At 46.9% G+C, this 19,747-nt stretch overlaps 1 protein-coding gene across 2 annotated transcripts in view; it reads right to left on the reverse strand.

The window, feature by feature from the left end:
• cabp2a (calcium binding protein 2a) overlaps positions 1-19,747 on the reverse strand; it is a 55,279-nt gene that overhangs the window by 15,290 nt on the left and 20,242 nt on the right. Inside the window, exons 1-2 of one of the 2 annotated variants that reach the window (XM_065003616.1) lie at positions 14,687-14,782; positions 13,919-14,131 (exon numbers count right to left, since the gene is read on the reverse strand). The exons of the other annotated variant lie outside the window; for it this stretch is intronic. Of the exons in view, the coding sequence (XP_064859688.1) occupies positions 13,919-14,131; positions 14,687-14,716 (243 nt within the window). The 5' untranslated portion in view covers positions 14,717-14,782. Of the gene's footprint in view, positions 1-13,918; positions 14,132-14,686; positions 14,783-19,747 lie in introns of those variants that run through there. 2 annotated transcript variants of the gene reach the window in all.

Below are 19,747 nucleotides of genomic sequence, written 5' to 3' on the forward strand. Positions count from 1 at the left end.
ATTCTTCTGTAGGATATATGTTACTGTAACGTATTGGGTCCTAAACCAGAGATTCTTCTATAGGATATATGTTACTGTAACGTATTGGGTCCTAAACCAGAGATTCTTCTGTAGGATATATGTTACTGTAACGTATTGGGTCCTAAACCAGAGATTCTTCTGTAGGATATATGTTACTGTAACGTATTGGGTCCTAAACCAGAGATTCTTCTATAGGATATATGTTACTGTAACGTATTGAGTCCCAAACCAGAGATTCTTCTGTAGGATATACAGTTGAAGTCGGAAGTTTACATACACCTCTGCCAAATACATTTAAACTCAGTTTTTTGTAAAAATTCACTGTCTTAGGTCATTTAGGATCACCACTTTATTTTAAGAATGTGAAATGTCAGAATAATAGCAGAGAGAATTCTTTTTTTCAGCTTTTATTTTTTTCATCACATTCCCAGTGGGTCAGAAATGTTCATACACTCAATTAGTATTTGGTAGCATTGCCTTAAAATGTTTAACTTGGGTCAAACGTTTCGAGTAGCCTTCCACAAGCTTCCCACAATAAGTTCGGTGAATTTTGGCCCATTTCTCCTGACAGAGTTGCTCGCACACGCTTTTTCAGTTCTGCCCACAATTTTTCTATGGGATTGAGGTCAGGGCTTTCTGATGGCCACTCCAGTACCTTGACTTTGTTGCCCTTAAGCCAGTTTGCCACAACTTTGGAAGTATGCTTGGGGTCATTGTCCATTTGGAAGACCCATTTGCGACCAAGCTTTAACTTCCTGACTGATGTCTTGAGATGTTGTTTCAATATATCCACATAATTTTCCTCTTCATGATTTCATCTATTTTGTGAAGTGCACCAGTCCCTCCTGCAGCAAAGCACTCCCACAACAGGATGCTGCCAACACCGTGCTTCACGGTTGGGATGGTGTTCTTCAGCTTGCAAGCCTCCCCTTGTTCCTCCAAACATAACAATGGTTATAATGGCCAAACAGTTCTATATTTGTTTCATCAGACCAGAGGACATTTCTCCAAAAAGTAGAATCTTTGTCCCCATGTACAGTTTCAAACCATAGTCTGGCTTTTTTATGGTGGTTTTGGAGCAGTGGCTTCTTCCTTGTTGAGCGGCCATTCAGGTTATGTTGATATAGGACTCATTTTATTGTGGATATAGATACTTTTGTACCTTTTTCCTCCAGCATCTTCACAAGGTCCTTTGCTGTTGTTCTGGGATTGATTTGCACTTTTTGCACCAAAGTACGTTCATCTCTAGGAGACAGAAGGCGTCTCCTTCCTGAGAGGTATGATGGCTGCGTGGTCCCATGGTGTTTATACTTATGTACTATTGTTTGTACAGATGAACCTGGGACCTTCGGGCGTTTGGAAATTGCTTATTTTGATTTTCCCATGGTGTCATGCAAAGAGGTACTGAGTTTGAAGGTAGGCCTTGAAATACATCCACAGGCACACCTCCACTTGACTCAAATTATGTAAATTAGTCTATCAGAAGCTTCTAAAGCCATGACATCATTTTCTGGAATTTTCCAAGCTGTTTAAAGGCGCAGTCAACATAGTGTATGTTAACTTCTGACCGACTGGAATTGTGATACAGTGAAATATAAATGAAATAATCTGTCTGTAAGCAATTTTTTGAAAAATTACTTGTCATGCACAAAGTAGATGTCCTAACCGACTTGCCAAAGCTATAGTTTGTTAACAAGAAATTTGTGGAGTTGTTGAAAACAAGATTTAATGACTCCAACCTAATTGTATGTAAACTTCCGACTTCAATTGTATGTTACAGTAACGTATTGAGTCCTAAACCAGAGATACAGTGCTTTGCAAAAGTATTCATCCCCCTTGGTGTTTTTACTAGTGACTGGAACGTGCTGCAACAAACACTCAAACTGGACAGTTTTTATAATATAGTTTATAGTTTTATATTGATATAAACCAGAGATACTTCTATAGGATGCATGTAAGATATTGAGTTTGGATGGTGGAGGATAGTTGCAGCACAACTGATGCTGAGATGATGACGCTGTCATAATAAACCACATCTGTTTGCTAAAAGTAAAGGCACAAATCTCTCGTTAACAAACTCAAAGTCCATCATTTATCTCAATGATATCAAAAGCTTTGTCATTCTTTCTGATGAATGTCAGAAAGATTTTCCCTACACCCGCAAACAAGCCTTTTGCTCCACCCGCAATAACATCTGCTAAGCATGTGACTAATAACATGTTATTAGAATGATGACCCGAACGTCAGTGTGAATACTATGATGTAATCTAAATGCACAATGGGTTCTAATTCACAGCAATTGAGAGTTTTGCTCTTCTTTTGTTGAAAGGATTTGCCTAAGCACACCCACTTTCTCCCGGCCGGGTGCTTTCTAGGGTGGCTGGAGAGTTTGGAATGTGTCCCGATGGCCTTGTTTCACACGTGTTCTGTCTTCTGTTCTGTGACTGACAGCCAATGACATCACAACCACATCACCAGGAATGTGTCCCGATGGCCTTGTTTCACACGTGTTCTGTCTTCTGTTCTGTGACTGACAGCCAATGACATCACAACCACATCACCAGGAATGTGTCCCGATGGCCTTGTTTCACACGTGTTCTGTCTTCTGTTCTGTGACTGACAGCCAATGACATCACAACCACATCACCAGGAATGTGTCCCGATGGCCTTGTTTCACACGTGTTCTATCTTCTGTTCTGTGACTAACAGCCAATGACATCACAACCACATCACCAGGAATAGTAATACAACAGGATTGGATTAGAGCGAACAGGAGAGAGATTATATGTATGCTAAACAGTATCAAGATAAATTACTAATGATGATAGGCACTATGCTCATCAAGATAAATTACTAATGATGATAGGCACTATGCTCATCAAGATAAATTACTAATGATGATAGGCACTATGCTCATCAAGATACATTTCTAATGATGATAGGCACTATGCTCATCAAGATAAATTACTAATGATGATAGGCACTATGCTCATCAAGATAAATTACTAATGATGATAGGCACTATGCTCATCAAGATAAATTACTAATGATGATAGGCACTATGCTCATCAAGATAAATTACTAATGATGATAGGCACTATGCTCATCAAGATAAATTACTAATGATGATAGGCACTATGCTCATCAAGATAAATGACTAATGATGATAGGCACTATGCTCATCAAGATAAATTACTAATGATGATAGGCACTATGCTCATCGACTTGTTTACACACAGACACACACAATTGTATTTTGACTTTCACCTTCCAACCAAGGTGTTGGGGCTTGGTTGGACTTATAGGTTCATATCCCCAGCAACATGCATCATCATAGCTCTTATAGGTTCATATCCCCAGCAATATGCATCATCACAGCTCTTATAGGTTCATATCCCAATCAATACGCATCATCATAGCTCTTATAGGTTCATATCCCCAGAAATATGCACCATCATAGCTCTTATAGGTTCATATCCCCAGCAATATGCACCATCATAGCTCTTATAGGTTCATATCCCCAGCAATATGCAACATCATAGCTCTTATAGGTTCATATCCCCAGCAATATGCACCGTCATAGCTCATAAATCCACTCTGGACCTACAGACACCTCCAACTGGTCTCAGACATGAGATCAGCTTTCCTCTCCATTTCAGAGAACAGGGGATTGTAGGATTACATAACCAGTACTTTGTGTTCTGTATCAATAGACTATTAACCCTTATGCCATTCTAACTCATAATCCCTTGAGTGGTTCAAATGGTCCGAATCCCTGCCATTTACCCTCCTCGCCTTTGTAGCTTTTAGGCCAAACCTTTGTAGAATTGGTTATAATGATCCGATCGATTGGCAGCCCTGTATAGATAGCAGTACTACACTCTCTGGTTGGTTCAAATGGTCCATCGCTTTCAAATTGACCAATCCCTGCCCACATGCCTCTATGCTGGCCTCCCATCAGCATGAGGGATGGGTGTTCCTGAAACTGTTCTGTGAGTCGCATCGTTTGGCTGCCGAACGGCTCTTCAGAACCGTGAACACATTGAAACATCTCTAACATAAAGTATGCTACCATTATATCAGATCGTTAGATGCATATTCAAATGCATTTTTTACCTGGCCAAAGTGTTAACGTAGATCTGCTGCAATTTCTGTTACGCATTGCTAAAATGAGCGACCAGAATGACGTGCTCTCCCCCGCTATGTATTGTTTCTGCAGTGAGGATTCACCCTATTTAGATAATGTTGTAACGTTAGATGATGTTGCTGTAACGTATCTGCAGGTAATCATTGTTTTGAGCTCATAAAGCAGTAGCAGCAGGATGCAAATCAGGGCGTCAAATGGACGGCTCTTTCACTAATGCGATTCGATTTCAACGTTCATCAAAAAAAGCTGTTGGTTCATGAAATAACCATCACTAATATGCATCTCCAATTCAAAATGACGGAATCAAAACCACACCATCTCCCCACATGTGATATTTCTCCCCAACAGTCCATCTAAGGACAGATCCTCTATCAAGTGCTAGCTCGTCAGTTACTCTAAGTACCTGGCCCAAATGGGAAAAAAACACCTAGCTAATAGTACTTAGCATTAGCCTAGCATAGCTGCTATCAGGAAATTACTCCCCTGTGTGTGATTGTGGCTGTGTACAAAATGGCACCATATTCCCTACTTACTACTTTTGACCAGAGCCCTGGTTAAAAGTTTTGCACTAAATAGGGAATAGGGTGCCACTTGGGACTGAGACAATATGATCTCTTCTCACTCGAACAAAGACATTAATCTGGAATAGGAGGCCATATCTGACGCTGCTCACTCGGCGAGCAGGAGATGAATCCATCATCTAAATTACAACGTTGAGGAACAGGCTGAGCACTGACCATGTCATCGCCACACACTCTGTCTTCAACAACATCTACAGAACAATCTGTTCTAGGACTTCGTTCTCTTTTATCTTTGTTTGTTCTACTCAAAACGTAGAAACTTTAAGGATTTTATCTCGATCAAGTCCTTTCTGGGTATCAATTAAAGGGATCCTTCAGGGTTTTGGTTCCCTTTATCTACTTCCCCAGAGTCATCTCAACTCGTGGATACCTTTATCTACTTCCCCAGAGTCATCTCAACTCGTGGATACCTTTATCTACGTCCCCAGAGGCATCTCAACTCGTGGATACCTTTATCTACTTCCCCAGAGGCATCTCAACTCGTGGATACCTTTATCTACTTCCCCAGAGGCATCTCAACTCGTGGATACCTTTATCTACTTCCCCAGAGTCATCTCAACTCGTGGATACCTTTATCTACTTCCCCAGAGTCATCTCAACTCGTGGATACCTTTATCTACGTCCCCAGAGGCATCTCAACTCGTGGATACCTTTATCTACTTCCCCAGAGGCATCTCAACTCGTGGATACCTTTATCTACTTCCCCAGAGGCATCTCAACTCGTGGATACCTTTATCTACTTCCCCAGAGTCATCTCAACTCGTGGATACCTTTATCTACTTCCCCAGAGGCATCTCATCTCGTGGATACCTTTATCTACTTCCCCAGAGTCATCTCAACTCGTGGATACCTTTATCTACTTCCCCAGAGGCATCTCAACTCGTGGATACCTTTATCTACTTCCCCAGAGGCATCTCAACTCGTGGATACCTTTATCTACTTCCCCAGAGTCATCTCAACTCGTGGATACCTTTATCTACTTCCCCAGAGGCATCTCATCTCAATCTTTTTTTTGTATGTCTCTGCGTCCAGTATTAAGGTAGTTTTGCGAGCCAATGCTAAGTAGCGTTAGAGCAATGGCTGGAAGTCTACAGGTACAGCTAGCATGCAGTCATTGCTTCCTTCAAACTGCATGCAGACATAAAAATGGTATACACAAGTTCATCTAACTCTTGGGAAGTGCAAAAATCCCGAAGTATCCCTTACTGTAATTGTTTTTAATTACAATTATAAAAAAGTGGCTTTTTAGCTAAATGACATTTCTCAAGCAATACTTTTGCTAGGAATGTCTGGGAGTGGTCTGAGCAAGGGATATAATGGAGACAAATGTAACCTGATAAATAGCTCTTATCGGCAGTGAGGTTTGAATCTCCCTTTGCTATTGGTCTATTAACTTAAATTAACTGGTGATGTCGCCAGGCAGGCCAAAAATCCACCCATGCAAGACAAGCTGAATTTTCAGGTGCTCTTTTCAAACAGCTCTTACACTAATTGGACATTATCATCATTGTTACAATTTCACAGTATTATTCCCACTTTATGATGGGAGATTATAACATAAAACACAGCAGGATGTGGTCTACCATAGAACGTGTTGCTTGCTAAAATAATGTTGCACGGTGCTGTAAAGTAAATAAGTAACAACAATTTCTCTATATGTAAAGAAAATTACTAACAACAATTTATAGCAGATTCAATGGATATGGGACACAGGATTGGCAGATGATCTTTGGTGGAGATCAGAATGTAATGGTGATGATGATGTCACAGGGGAGATGCTGGTGTCATAGAAATAGAACCTGATATTGAGTGGATAGGATCAGAGCTGTGGATAGGATCAGAGCCGTGGACAGGGTGGTGAGTGGCTAGTATCAGAGCTGTGGATAGGGTGGTGAATGGATAGTATCAGAGCTGTGGACAGGATCAGTGCTGTGGATAGGGTGGTGAGTGGATAGTATCCGAGCTGTGGATAGGATCAGTGCTGTGGATAGGATCAGTGCTGTGGATAGGGTGGTGAGTGGATAGTATCAGAGCTGTGGATAGGGTGGTGAGTGGATAGTATCAGAGCTGTGGATAGGATCAGTGCTGTGGATAGGGTGGTGAGTGGATAGTATCAGAGCTGTGGATAGGATCAGTTTTTATTTTACCTTTATTTTTACTGGGCAAGTCAGTTAAGAACACATTCTTATTTTCAATGACGGCATAGGAACAGTGGGTTAACTGCCTGTTCAGGGGCAGAACGACAGATTTGTACCTTGTCAGCTCGGGGATTCGAACTTGCAACATTTCGGTTACTAGTCCAACACTCTAACCACTAGGCTACCCTGCCGCCCGGTCAGTGCTGTGGACAGGGTGGTGAGTGGCTAGTATCAGAGCTGTGGATAGGATCAGAGCTGTGGATAGGATCAGAGCTGTGGATAGGATCAGAGCTGTGGATAGGGTGGTGAGTGGATAGGATCAGAGCTGTGGATAGGATCAGAGCTGCGGATAGGATCAGAGCTGCGAATAGGATCAGAGCTGCGGATAGGATCAGAGCTGTGGATAGGATCAGAGCTGTGGATAGGATCAGAGCTGTGGATAGGATCAGTGCTGTGGATAGGCTGGTGAGTGGATAGGATCAGAGCTGTGGATAGGATCAGAGCTGCGAATAGGATCAGAGCTGTGGATAGGGTGGTGAGTGCATAGTATCAGAGCTGTGGATAGGGTGGTGAGTGGATAGGATCTGAGCTGTGGACAGGGTGGTGAGTGGATAGGATCAGAGCTGTGGATGGGAACAGAGCTGTGGATAGGATTAGAGCTGTGGATAGTATCAGAGCTGTGGATAGTATCAGAGCTGTGGATAGGATCAGTGCTGTGGATAGGATCAGTGCTGTGGATAGGGTGGTGAGTGGATAGGATCAGAGCTGTGGACAGGGTGGTGAGTGGATAGGATGAGAGGCGTGGACAGGGTGGTGAGTGGATTGTATCAGAGCTGTGGATAGGATCAGTTTTTATTTTACCTTTATTTTTACTAGGCAAGTCAGTTAAGACCGCATTCTTATTTTCAATGACGGCCTAGGAACAGTGGGTTAACTGCCTGTTCAGGGGCAGAACAACAGATTTGTACCTTGTCAGCTCGGGGATTCGAACTTGCAACATTTCGGTTACTAGTCCAACACTCTAACCACTAGGCTACCCTGCCGCCCGGTCAGTGCTGTGGACAGGGTGGTGAGTGGCTAGTATCAGAGCTGTGGATAGGATCAGAGCTGTGGATAGGATCAGTGCTGCAAATAGGATCAGAGCTGTGGATAGGGTGGTGAGTGGATAGGATCAGAGCTGTGGATAGGATCAGTGCTGCGAATAGGATCAGTGCTGTGGATAGGGTGGTGAGTGGATAGGATCAGAGCTGTGGATAGGATCAGAGCTGCGAATAGGATCAGAGGTGTGGATAGGGTGGTGAGTGCATAGTATCAGAGCTGTGGATAGTATCAGAGCTGTGGATAGGGTGGTGAGTGGATAGTATCAGAGCTGTGGATAGGATCAGAGCTGTGGATAGGGTGGTGAGTGGATAGGATCAGAGCTGTGGACAGGGTGGTGAGTGGATAGGATCAGAGCTGTGGATAGGATCAGAGCTGTGGATAGGGTGGTGAGTGGATAGGATCAGAGCTGTGGAAAGGGTGGTGAGTGGATAGGATCAGAGCTGTGGACAGGGTGGTGAGTGGATAGGATCAGAGCTGTGGATAGGATCAGTGCTGCAAATAGGATCAGAGCTGTGGATAGGGTGGTGAGTGGATAGGATCAGAGCTGTGGATAGGATCAGTGCTGCGAATAGGATCAGTGCTGTGGATAGGGTGGTGAGTGGATAGGATCAGAGCTGTGGATAGGATCAGAGCTGCGAATAGGATCAGAGGTGTGGATAGGGTGGTGAGTGCATAGTATCAGAGCTGTGGATAGTATCAGAGCTGTGGATAGGGTGGTGAGTGGATAGTATCAGAGCTGTGGATAGGATCAGAGCTGTGGATAGGGTGGTGAGTGGATAGGATCAGAGCTGTGGACAGGGTGGTGAGTGGATAGGATCAGAGCTGTGGATAGGATCAGAGCTGTGGATAGGGTGGTGAGTGGATAGGATCAGAGCTGTGGAAAGGGTGGTGAGTGGATAGGATCAGAGCTGTGGACAGGGTGGTGAGTGGATAGGATCAGAGCTGTGGATAGGATCAGAGCTGTGGATAGGATCAGAGCTGCGAATAGGATCAGAGCTGTGGATGGGATCAGAGCTGTGGATAGGATCAGAGCTGTGGATAGGGTGGTGAGTGGATAGGATCAGAGCTGTGGACAGGGTGGTGAGTGGATAGGATCAGAGCTGTGGACAGGGTGGTGAGTGGATAGGATCAGAGCTGTGGATAGGATTAGAGCTGTGGATAGGATCAGAGCTGCGAATAGGATCAGAGCTGTGGATAGGATCAAAGCTGTGGATAGGATCAGAGCTGTGGATAGGATCAGAGCTGTGGATAGGATCAGTGCTGTGGATAGGCTGGTGAGTGGATAGGATCAGAGCTGTGGATAGGATCAGAGCTGCGAATAGGATCAGAGCTGTGGATAGGGTGGTGAGTGCATAGTATCAGAGCTGTGGATAGGGTGGTGAGTGGATAGGATCTGAGCTGTGGACAGGGTGGTGAGTGGATAGGATCAGAGCTGTGGATAGGAACAGAGCTGTGGATAGGATTAGAGCTGTGGATAGGATTAGAGCTGTGGATAGTATCAGAGCTGTGGATAGGATCAGAGCTGTGGATAGGATCAGTGCTGTGGATAGGGTGGTGAGTGGATAGGATCAGAGCTGTGGATAGGATCAGTGCTGTGGATAGGGTGGTGAGTGGATAGGATCAGAGCTGTGGACAGGGTGGTGAGTGGATAGGATCAGAGGCGTGGACAGGGTGGTGAGTGGATTGTATCAGAGCTGTGGATAGGATCAGTTTTTATTTTACCTTTATTTTTACTAGGCAAGTCAGTTAAGAACGCATTCTTATTTTCAATGACGGCCTAGGAACAGTGGGTTAACTGCCTGTTCAGGGGCAGAACGACAGATTTGTACCTTGTCAGCTCGGGGATTCGAACTTGCAACATTTCGGTTACTAGTCCAACACTCTAACCACTAGGCTACCCTGCCGCCCGGTCAGTGCTGTGGACAGGGTGGTGAGTGGCTAGTATCAGAGCTGTGGATAGGATCAGTGCTGCGAATAGGATCAGAGCTGTGGATAGGGTGGTGAGTGGATAGGATCAGAGCTGTTGATAGGATCAGTGCTGCGGATAGGATCAGTGTTGTGGATAGGGTGGTGAGTGATAGGATCAGAGCTGTGGATAGGATCAGTGCTGCGAATAGGATCAGTGCTGTGGATAGGGTGGTGAGTGGATAGGATCAGAGCTGCGAATAGGATCAGAGGTGTGGATAGGGTGGTGAGTGCATAGTATCAGAGCTGTGGATAGTATCAGAGCTGTGGATAGGGTGGTGAGTGGATAGTATCAGAGCTGTGGATAGGATCAGTGCTGTGGATAGGATCAGTGCTGTGGATAGGGTGGTGAGTGGATAGTATCAGAGCTGTGGATAGGTTGAGTTTTTATTTTACCTTTATTTTTACTAGGCGAGTCAGTTAAGAACACATTCTTATTTTCAATGACGGCATAGGAACAGTGGGTTAACTGCCTGTTCAGGGGCAGAACGACACATTTGTACCTTGTCAGCTCGGGGATTCGAACTTGCAACATTTCGGTTACTAGTCCAACATTCTAACCACTAGGCTACCCTGCCGCCCGGTCAGTGCTGTGGACAGGGTGGTGAGTGGCTAGTATCAGAGCTGTGGATAGGATCAGAGCTGTGGATAGGATCAGTGCTGTGAATAGGGTGGTGAGTGGATAGGATCAGAGCTGTGGATAGGAACAGAGCTGCGAATAGGATCAGTGCTGTGGATAGGGTGGTGAGTGCATAGTATCAGAGCTGTGGATAGTATCAGAGCTGTGGATAGGGTGGTGAGTGGATAGTATCAGAGCTGTGGATAGTATCAGAGCTGTGGATAGGGTGGTGAGTGGATAGTATCAGAGCTGTGGATAGGATCAGAGCTGTGGATAGGGTGGTGAGTGGATAGGATCAGAGCTGTGGACAGGGTGGTGAGTGGATAGGATCAGAGCTGTGGATAGGATCAGAGCTGTGGAATGGGTGATGAGTGGATAGGATCAGAACTGTGCACAGGGTGGTGAGTGGATAGGATCAGAGCTGTGGACAGGGTGGTGAGTGGATAGGATCAGAGCTGTAGACAGGTTGGTGAGTGAATAAGATCAGAGCTGTGGAAAGAATTAGAGCTGTGGACAGGGTGATGAGTGGATAGGATCAGAGCTGTGGACAGGGTGGTGAGTGGATAGGATCAGAACTGTGGACAGGATCAGAGCTGTGGATAGGATCAGAGCTGTGGATTTGGTGGTGAGTGGATAGGATCAGAGCTGTGGACAGGGTGGTGAGGGGATAGTATCAGAGCTGTGGACCGGGTGGTGAGTGGATATGATCAGAGCTGTGGACAGGGTGGTGAGTGGATAGGATCAGAGCTGTGGACAGGGTGGTGAGTGGATAGGATCAGAGATGTGGATAAGATCAGAGCTGTGGATAGGATCAGAGCTGTGGATTTGGTGGTGAGTGGATAGGATCAGAGCTGTGGACAGAGTGGTGAGTAGGTAGGATCAGAGCTGTGTTCAGGGTGGTGAGTGGATAGGATCAGAGCTGTTGTTCAGGGTGGTGAGTGGATAGTATCAGAGCTGTGGACAGGAACAGAACTGTGGACAGGGTGGTGAGTGGATAGGATCAGAGCTGTGGATAGGGTGGTGAGTGGATAGGATCAGAGCTGTGGATAGGATCAGAGTTGTGGACTGGGTGGTGAGTGGATAGGATCAGAGTTGTGGACAGGGTGGTGAGTGGATAGGATCAGAGCTGTGGACAGTGTGGTGAGTGGATAGGATGAGAGCTGTGGATAGGAACAGAGCTGCGAATAGGATCAGTGCTGTGGATAGGGTGGTGAGTGCATAGTATCAGAGCTGTGGATAGTATCAGAGCTGTGGATAGGGTGGTGAGTGGATAGTATCAGAGCTGTGGATAGGATCAGAGCTGTGGATAGGGTGGTGAGTGGATAGGATCAGAGCTGTGGACAGGGTGGTGAGTGGATAGGATCAGAGCTGTGGATAGGATCAGTGCTGTGGATAGGGTGGTGAGTGGATAGGATCAGAGCTGTGGATAAGAACAGAGCTGTGGATAGGATCAGTGCTGTGGATAGGGTGGTGAGTGCATAGTATCAGAGCTGTGGATAGTATCAGAGCTGTGGATAGGGTGGTGAGTGGATAGTATCAGAGCTGTGGATAGGATCAGAGCTGTGGATAGGGTGGTGAGTGGATAGGATCAGAGCTGTGGACAGGGTGGTGAGTGGATAGGATCAGAGCTGTGGATAGGATCAGAGCTGTGGAATGGGTGGTGAGTGGATAGGATCAGAGCTGTGGACAGGGTGGTGAGTGGATAGGATCAGAGCTGTGGACAGGGTGGTGAGTGGATAGGATCAGAGCTGTGGACAGGGTGGTGAGTGGATAGGATCAGAGCTGTGGACAGGGTGGTGAGTGGATAGGATCAGAGCTGTGGACAGGGTGGTGAGTGAATAAGATCAGAGCTGTGGAAAGAATTAGAGCTGTGGACAGGGTGATGAGTGGATAGGATCAGAGCTGTGGACAGGGTGGTGAGTGGATAGGATCAGAGCTGTGGACAGGGTGGTGAGTGGATAGGATCAGAACTGTGGACAGGATCAGAGCTGTGGATAGGATCAGAGCTGTGGATTTGGTGGGGAGTGGATAGGATCAGAGCTGTGGACAGGGTGGTGAGGGGATAGCTTCAGAGCTGTGGACAGGGTGGTGAGTGGATAGGATCAGAGCTGTGGACAGGGTGGTGAGTGGATAGGATCAGAGCTGTGGATAGTATCAGAGCTGTGGATAGGGTGGTGAGTGGATAGGATCAGAGCTGTGGACAGGGTGGTGAGTGGATAGGATCAGAGCTGTGGACAGGATGGTGAGTGGATAGGATCAGAGCTGTGGATAGGATCAGAGCTGTGGATAGGGTTATGAGTGGATAAGATCAGAGCTGTGGATAGGATCAGAGCTGTGGATAGGGTGGTGAGTGGATAGGATCAGAGCTGTGGACAGAGTGGTGAGTAGGTAGGATCAGAGCTGTGTTCAGGGTGGTGAGTGGATAGGATCAGAGCTGTGTTCAGGGTGGTGAGTGGATAGGATCAGAGCTGTGGACAGGAACAGAACTGTGGACAGGGTGGTGAGTGGATAGGATCAGAGCTGTGGATAGGGTGGTGAGTGGATAGGATCAGAGCTGTGGATAGGATCAGAGTTGTGGACTGGGTGGTGAGTGGATAGGATCAGAGTTGTAGACAGGGTGGTGAGTAGATAGGATCAGAGCTGTGGACAGGGTGGTGAGTGGATAGGATCAGAGTTGTGGACTGGGTGGTGAGTGGATAGGATCAGAGCTGTGGACAGGGTGTTGAGTGGATAGGATCAGAGCTGTGGATAGGATCAGCGCTGTGGATAGGATCAGAGCTGTGGATAGGGTGGTGAGTGGATAGGATCAGAGTTGTGGACCGGGTGGTGAGTGGATGGGATCAGAGCTGTGGACAGGGTGGTGAGTGGATAGGATCAGAGCTGTGGACAGGGTGGTGAGTGGATGGGATCAGAGCTGTGGACAGGGTGGTGAGTGGATAGGATCAGAGCTGTGGACAGGGTGGTGAGTGGATAGGATCAGAGCTGTGTACATGGTAACTTATAATGAATTGATCCAGGTGGATAGATTCAGAGCTATGGACAGGGTGACGTTTGATGAAGGGATCATGATGGTAATGATATTATGGGATGGATGTAAGATCTTGGTGAACGTACAAGCTGATATGGTGTTATACTCTTTTAAAAGTTTTGTCAAGGACCACAGAGAACTGGTGATTTGTTCAGACAAAATGTCTGAAATCGATAAATGGATGACTATTATATCAGTATAGTATGTAGTTTACATTAGTGCCTGCCTGTGTGCGTGTGTGTGTGTGTGTGTGTGTGTGTGTGTGTGTGTGTGTGTGTGTGTGTGTGTGTGTGTGTGTATCTCTGTAAGGTTACATACGAGCTGGCTCTGAATGAACGCCTCTCTGAGGAAGATGCAGGCGGGGCCCACGATGTTGTGTAGAACGGTGCAGTTCTGGACCACAGCACACAAAGGCTCCTCAAACACTCTTCTCCTTTCATCTTCCTCCTCTTCTTCCTCCAGGGCCCCCACACCCCCCGGCATTGCCGCCGCAGCCAATGGGGCTCCGCTCCCCTCCGAGGGCAATACCCCCTTAGGGAGGGGAACCAATCAAATCGATTAACCAACCACATGCCAACCAATCAGAATGATCAGAAAAGGTGTGTTAAGCCAATAAAAATGGCAGGTGTGTGAAGCAGTTGTTCAGCCCTGTTCCTTATTGTTCTAAGACACACTAGGCTGTAGACCAGATCACTAAAGTAGCAATGCTTCCTGGTTTCAGTCATTCCTAGCAGTGTGTATGAACCAGTATGCTGTTACTAAAGTAGCAATGCTTCCTGGTTTCAGTCATTCCTAGCAGCGTGTATGAACCAATATTCTGTACAGTCAACTCAGTGTCGTCAATGCTAATAAACATTTAAAAAATGATATTTCTGATTCAGCTAAAAGTCAATGTACAAGAAACAATGTAGATTTTTTTAAAGTGATGCACATTGCAAGTCTTAGAAAGGTAACTTTCACACCGCCTACAGTAAAAAAAAGAAAACATACGTCTGTCTCTCTCACATCTATAGAATCAATAGATCTCCAATACTAAATACCCAAATAATCTAAACGACAGTAAATAATTGAGGAATAATCCCTTACCTTCCTCATTTTGCTTCTCTTATTTCCCATCAGCTTTTCCTTCTCTCTGAGTCCTCCTCTCCTCCCCCTCTCTTTCCCTCTGTCCTGTGCCCCGTCCCTCTCCTCTCCCTCCCTCCCTCTCTCCAGTTAGCTATTACATAAACTCTCCAGCCAAAGTCCCGGTCCAAACCTAAAGTTCTAATCTATCCCAGAATTGAGCTCTTCAGCCACCAATAGAACACTACTGATGTTGATGATAATCAAGATGATAATCCAGCCAATGAGGTCCTGAATCAATGATCCGATTGGTCTATTGAGAGACTAGGTTGCCATGCGGTCGCCATGTGTCTCTGGTCAAAGCTCCTTGAATTGGTGGAAACCCTCACACATGGTGCTAAAGTCAGGATAAATTAGGAGAGCAAGGTGATTCTATAGTCGGTTATTTCTCTCTCTCTCTCTCTTTCACTCCATTAATGTTCCCTTGATTACCCTTCAATTTAGTCAATATCAGCCCTTTACCGTTCTTTTCCTCACTCACCCTGTAAATCACCGATTTGACAGAATTGAGAGGGAGGGGGATTAGAGGGGAAACGGGATGCCTTTTTAATCCTCAACATTTCAGATTAAAGGAATAGAGTGATGGGACTAGTAGAAAAGGAGGGATGGAGAGGAGGAGATGCCAGAAAGAGGAAAGGGAGGGATAGAGAGATGTCAGAAAGAGGAAAGGGGGGGATAGAGAGGAGATGTCAGAAAGAGGAAAGGGAGGGATAGCGAGGAGATGTCAGAAAGAGGAAAGGGAGGGATAGAGAGGAGGAGATGTCAGAAAGATGAAAGGGAGGGATAGAGAGGAGATGTCAGAAAGAGGAAAGGGGGGGATAGAGAGGAGCAGATGCCAGAAATAGGAAAGGGAGGGATAGAGAGGAGCAGATGCCAGAAAGAGGAAAGGGGGGGGGGTAGAGAGGAGCAGATGCCAGAAAGAGGAAAGGGGGGATAGAGAGGAGCAGATGCCAGAAAGAGGAAAGGGAGGGATAGAGAGGAGCAGATGCCAGAAAGAGGAAAGGGGGGGATAGAGAGGAGATGTCAGAAAGAGGAAAGGGAGGGATAGAGAGGAGGAGATGTCAGAAAGAGGAAAGGGAGGGATGGAGAGGAGGAGATGTCAGAAAGAGGAAAGGGAGGGATAGAGAGGAGGAGATGTCAGAAAGATGAAAGGGAGGGATAGAGAGGAGATGTCAGAAAGAGGAAAGGGGGGATAGAGAGGAGATGTCAGAAAGAGGAAAGGGGGATAGAGAGGAGCAGATGCCAGAAAGAGGAAAGGGGGGTAGAGAGGAGCAGATGCCAGAAAGAGGAAAGGGAGGGATAGAGAGGAGCAGATGCCAGAAAGAGGAAAGGGAGGGATAGAGAGGAGCAGATGCCAGAAAGAGGAAAGGGAGGGATAGAGAGGAGCAGATGCCAGAAAGAGGAAAGGGGGATAGAGAGGAGATGTCAGAAAGAGGAAAGGGAGGGATAGAGAGGAGGAGATGTCAGAAAGAGGAAAGGGAGGGATAGAGAGGAGGAGATGTCAGAAAGAGGAAAGGGAGGGATGGAGAGGAGGAGATGCCAGAAAGAGGAAAGGGAGGGATAGAGAGATGTCAGAAAGAGGAAAGGGGGGGATAGAGAGGAGATGTCAGAAAGAGGAAAGGGAGGGATAGCGAGGAGATGTCAGAAAGAGGAAAGGGAGGGATAGAGAGGAGGAGATGTCAGAAAGAGGAAAGGGGGGTAGAGAGGAGCAGATGCCAGAAAGAGGAAAGGGGGATAGAGAGGAGCAGATGCCAGAAAGAGGAAAGGGAGGGATAGAGAGGAGCAGATGCCAGAAAGAGGAAAGGGGGGATAGAGAGGAGATGTCAGAAAGAGGAAAGGGAGGGATAGAGAGGAGGAGATGTCAGAAAGAGGAAAGGGAGGGATGGAGAGGAGGAGATGTCAGAAAGAGGAAAGGGAGGGATAGAGAGGAGGAGATGTCAGAAAGATGAAAGGGAGGGATAGAGAGGAGATGTCAGAAAGAGGAAAGGGGGATAGAGAGGAGATGTCAGAAAGAGGAAAGGGGGATAGAGAGGAGCAGATGCCAGAAAGAGGAAAGGGGGGTAGAGAGGAGCAGATGCCAGAAAGAGGAAAGGGAGGGATAGAGAGGAGCAGATGCCAGAAAGAGGAAAGGGAGGGATAGAGAGGAGCAGATGCCAGAAAGAGGAAAGGGAGGGATAGAGAGGAGCAGATGCCAGAAAGAGGAAAGGGAGGGATAGAGAGGAGCAGATGCCAGAAAGAGGAAAGGGGGGATAGAGAGGAGATGTCAGAAAGAGGAAAGGGAGGGATAGAGAGGAGGAGATGTCAGAAAGAGGAAAGGGAGGGATAGAGAGGAGGAGATGTCAGAAAGAGGAAAGGGAGGGATGGAGAGGAGGAGATGCCAGAAAGAGGAAAGGGAGGGATAGAGAGATGTCAGAAAGAGGAAAGGGGGGGATAGAGAGGAGATGTCAGAAAGATGAAAGGGAGGGATAGAGAGGAGATGTCAGAAAGAGGAAAGGGGGGATAGAGAGGAGATGTCAGAAAGAGGAAAGGGGGATAGAGAGGAGCAGATGCCAGAAAGAGGAAAGGGGGGGTAGAGAGGAGCAGATGCCAGAAAGAGGAAAGGGAGGGATAGAGAGGAGCAGATGCCAGAAAGAGGAAAGGGAGGGATAGAGAGGAGCAGATGCCAGAAAGAGGAAAGGGAGGGATAGAGAGGAGCAGATGCCAGAAAGAGGAAAGGGGGATAGAGAGGAGATGTCAGAAAGAGGAAAGGGAGGGATAGAGAGGAGGAGATGTCAGAAAGAGGAAAGGGAGGGATAGAGAGGAGGAGATGTCAGAAAGAGGAAAGGGAGGGATGGAGAGGAGGAGATGTCAGAAAGAGGAAAGGGAGGGATAGAGAGGAGGAGATTGCAGAAAGATGAAAGGGAGGGATAGAGAGGAGATGTCAGAAAGAGGAAAGGGGGGATAGAGAGGAGATGTCAGAAAGAGGAAAGGGGGGATAGAGAGGAGCAGATGCCAGAAAGAGGAAAGGGGGGTAGAGAGGAGCAGATGCCAGAAAGAGGAAAGGGAGGGATAGAGAGGAGCAGATGCCAGAAAGAGGAAAGGGAGGGATAGAGAGGAGCAGATGCCAGAAAGAGGAAAGGGGGGGATAGAGAGGAGATGTCAGAAAGAGGAAAGGGAGGGATAGAGAGGAGGAGATGTCAGAAAGAGGAAAGGGAGGGATGGAGAGGAGGAGATGTCAGAAAGAGGAAAGGGAGGGATAGAGAGGAGGAGATGTCAGAAAGATGAAAGGGAGGGATAGAGAGGAGATGTCAGAAAGAGGAAAGGGGGGGATAGAGAGGAGATGTCAGAAAGAGGAAAGGGGGGATAGAGAGGAGCAGATGCCAGAAAGAGGAAAGGGGGGGTAGAGAGGAGCAGATGCCAGAAAGAGGAAAGGGAGGGATAGAGAGGAGCAGATGCCAGAAAGAGGAAAGGGAGGGATAGAGAGGAGCAGATGCCAGAAAGAGGAAAGGGAGGGATAGAGAGGAGCAGATGCCAGAAAGAGGAAAGGGAGGGATAGAGAGGAGCAGATGCCAGAAAGAGGAAAGGGGGGGATAGAGAGGAGATGTCAGAAAGAGGAAAGGGAGGGATAGAGAGGAGGAGATGTCAGAAAGAGGAAAGGGAGGGATAGAGAGAAGGAGATGTCAGAAAGAGGAAAGGGAGGGATGGAGAGGAGGAGATGCCAGAAAGAGGAAAGGGAGGGATAGAGAGATGTCAGAAAGAGGAAAGGGAGGGATAGAGAGGAGGAGATGTCAGAAAGAGGAAAGGGAGGGATAGAGAGGAGGAGATGTCAGAAAGAGGAAAGGGAGGGATAGAGAGGAGATGTCAGAAAGAGGAAAGGGGGGATAGAGAGGAGCAGATGTCAGAAAGAGGGAAGGGGGATAGAGAGGAGCAGATGTCAGAAAGAGGGAAGGGGGGATAGAGAGGAGATGTCAGAAAGAGGAAAGGGAGGGATAGAGAGGAGGAGATGTCAGAAAGAGGAAAGGGAGGGATAGAGAGGAGGAGATGTCAGAAAGATGAAAGGGAGGGATAGAGAGGAGATGTCAGAAAGAGGAAAGGGGGGATAGAGAGGAGATGTCAGAAAGAGGAAAGGGGGATAGAGAGGAGGAGATGTCAGAAAGAGGGAAGGGGGGATAGAGAGGAGCAGATGTCAGAAAGAGGGAAGGGAGGGATAGAGAGGAGATGTCAGAAAGAGGAAAGGGGGGATAGAGAAGAGGAGATGTCAGAAAGAGGAAAGGGGGGATAGAGAGGAGCAGATGTCAGAAAGAGGGAAGGGGTGGATAGAGAGGAGCAGATGTCAGAAAGAGGGAAGGAGGGATAGAGAGGAGATGTCAGAAAGATGAAAGGGGGGATAGAGAAGAGGAGATGTCAGAAAGAGGGAAGGGGGGATAGAGAGGAGATGTCATAAAGAGGAAAGGGGGATAGAGAGGAGCAGATGTCAGAAAGATGAAAGGGAGGGATAGAGAGGAGATGTCAGAAAGAGGAAAGGGGGGATAGAGAGGAGAAGTCAGAAAGAGGAAAGGGGGATAGAGAGGAGCAGATGCCAGAAAGAGGAAAGGGGGGGTAGAGAGGAGCAGATGCCAGAAAGAGGAAAGGGAGGGATAGAGAGGAGCAGATGCCAGAAAGAGGAAAGGGAGGGATAGAGAGGAGCAGATGCCAGAAAGAGGAAAGGGGGATAGAGAGGAGCAGATGCCAGAAAGAGGAAAGGGAGGGATAGAGAGGAGCAGATGCCAGAAAGAGGAAAGGGGGGATAGAGAGGAGATGTCAGAAAGAGGAAAGGGAGGGATAGAGAGGAGGAGATGTCAGAAAGAGGAAAGGGAGGGATAGAGAGGAGGAGATGTCAGAAAGATGAAAGGGAGGGATAGAGAGGAGATGTCAGAAAGAGGAAAGGGGGCTAGAGAGGAGCAGATGCCAGAAAGAGGAAAGGGGGGTAGAGAGGAGCAGATGCCAGAAAGAGGAAAGGGAGGGATAGAGAGGAGCAGATGCCAGAAAGAGGAAAGGGAGGGATAG

This window comes from Oncorhynchus nerka, linkage group LG18 (assembly GCF_034236695.1).
Source record: "Oncorhynchus nerka isolate Pitt River linkage group LG18, Oner_Uvic_2.0, whole genome shotgun sequence".
In the NCBI taxonomy this organism is placed as follows: Eukaryota; Metazoa; Chordata; class Actinopteri; order Salmoniformes; family Salmonidae; genus Oncorhynchus; species Oncorhynchus nerka.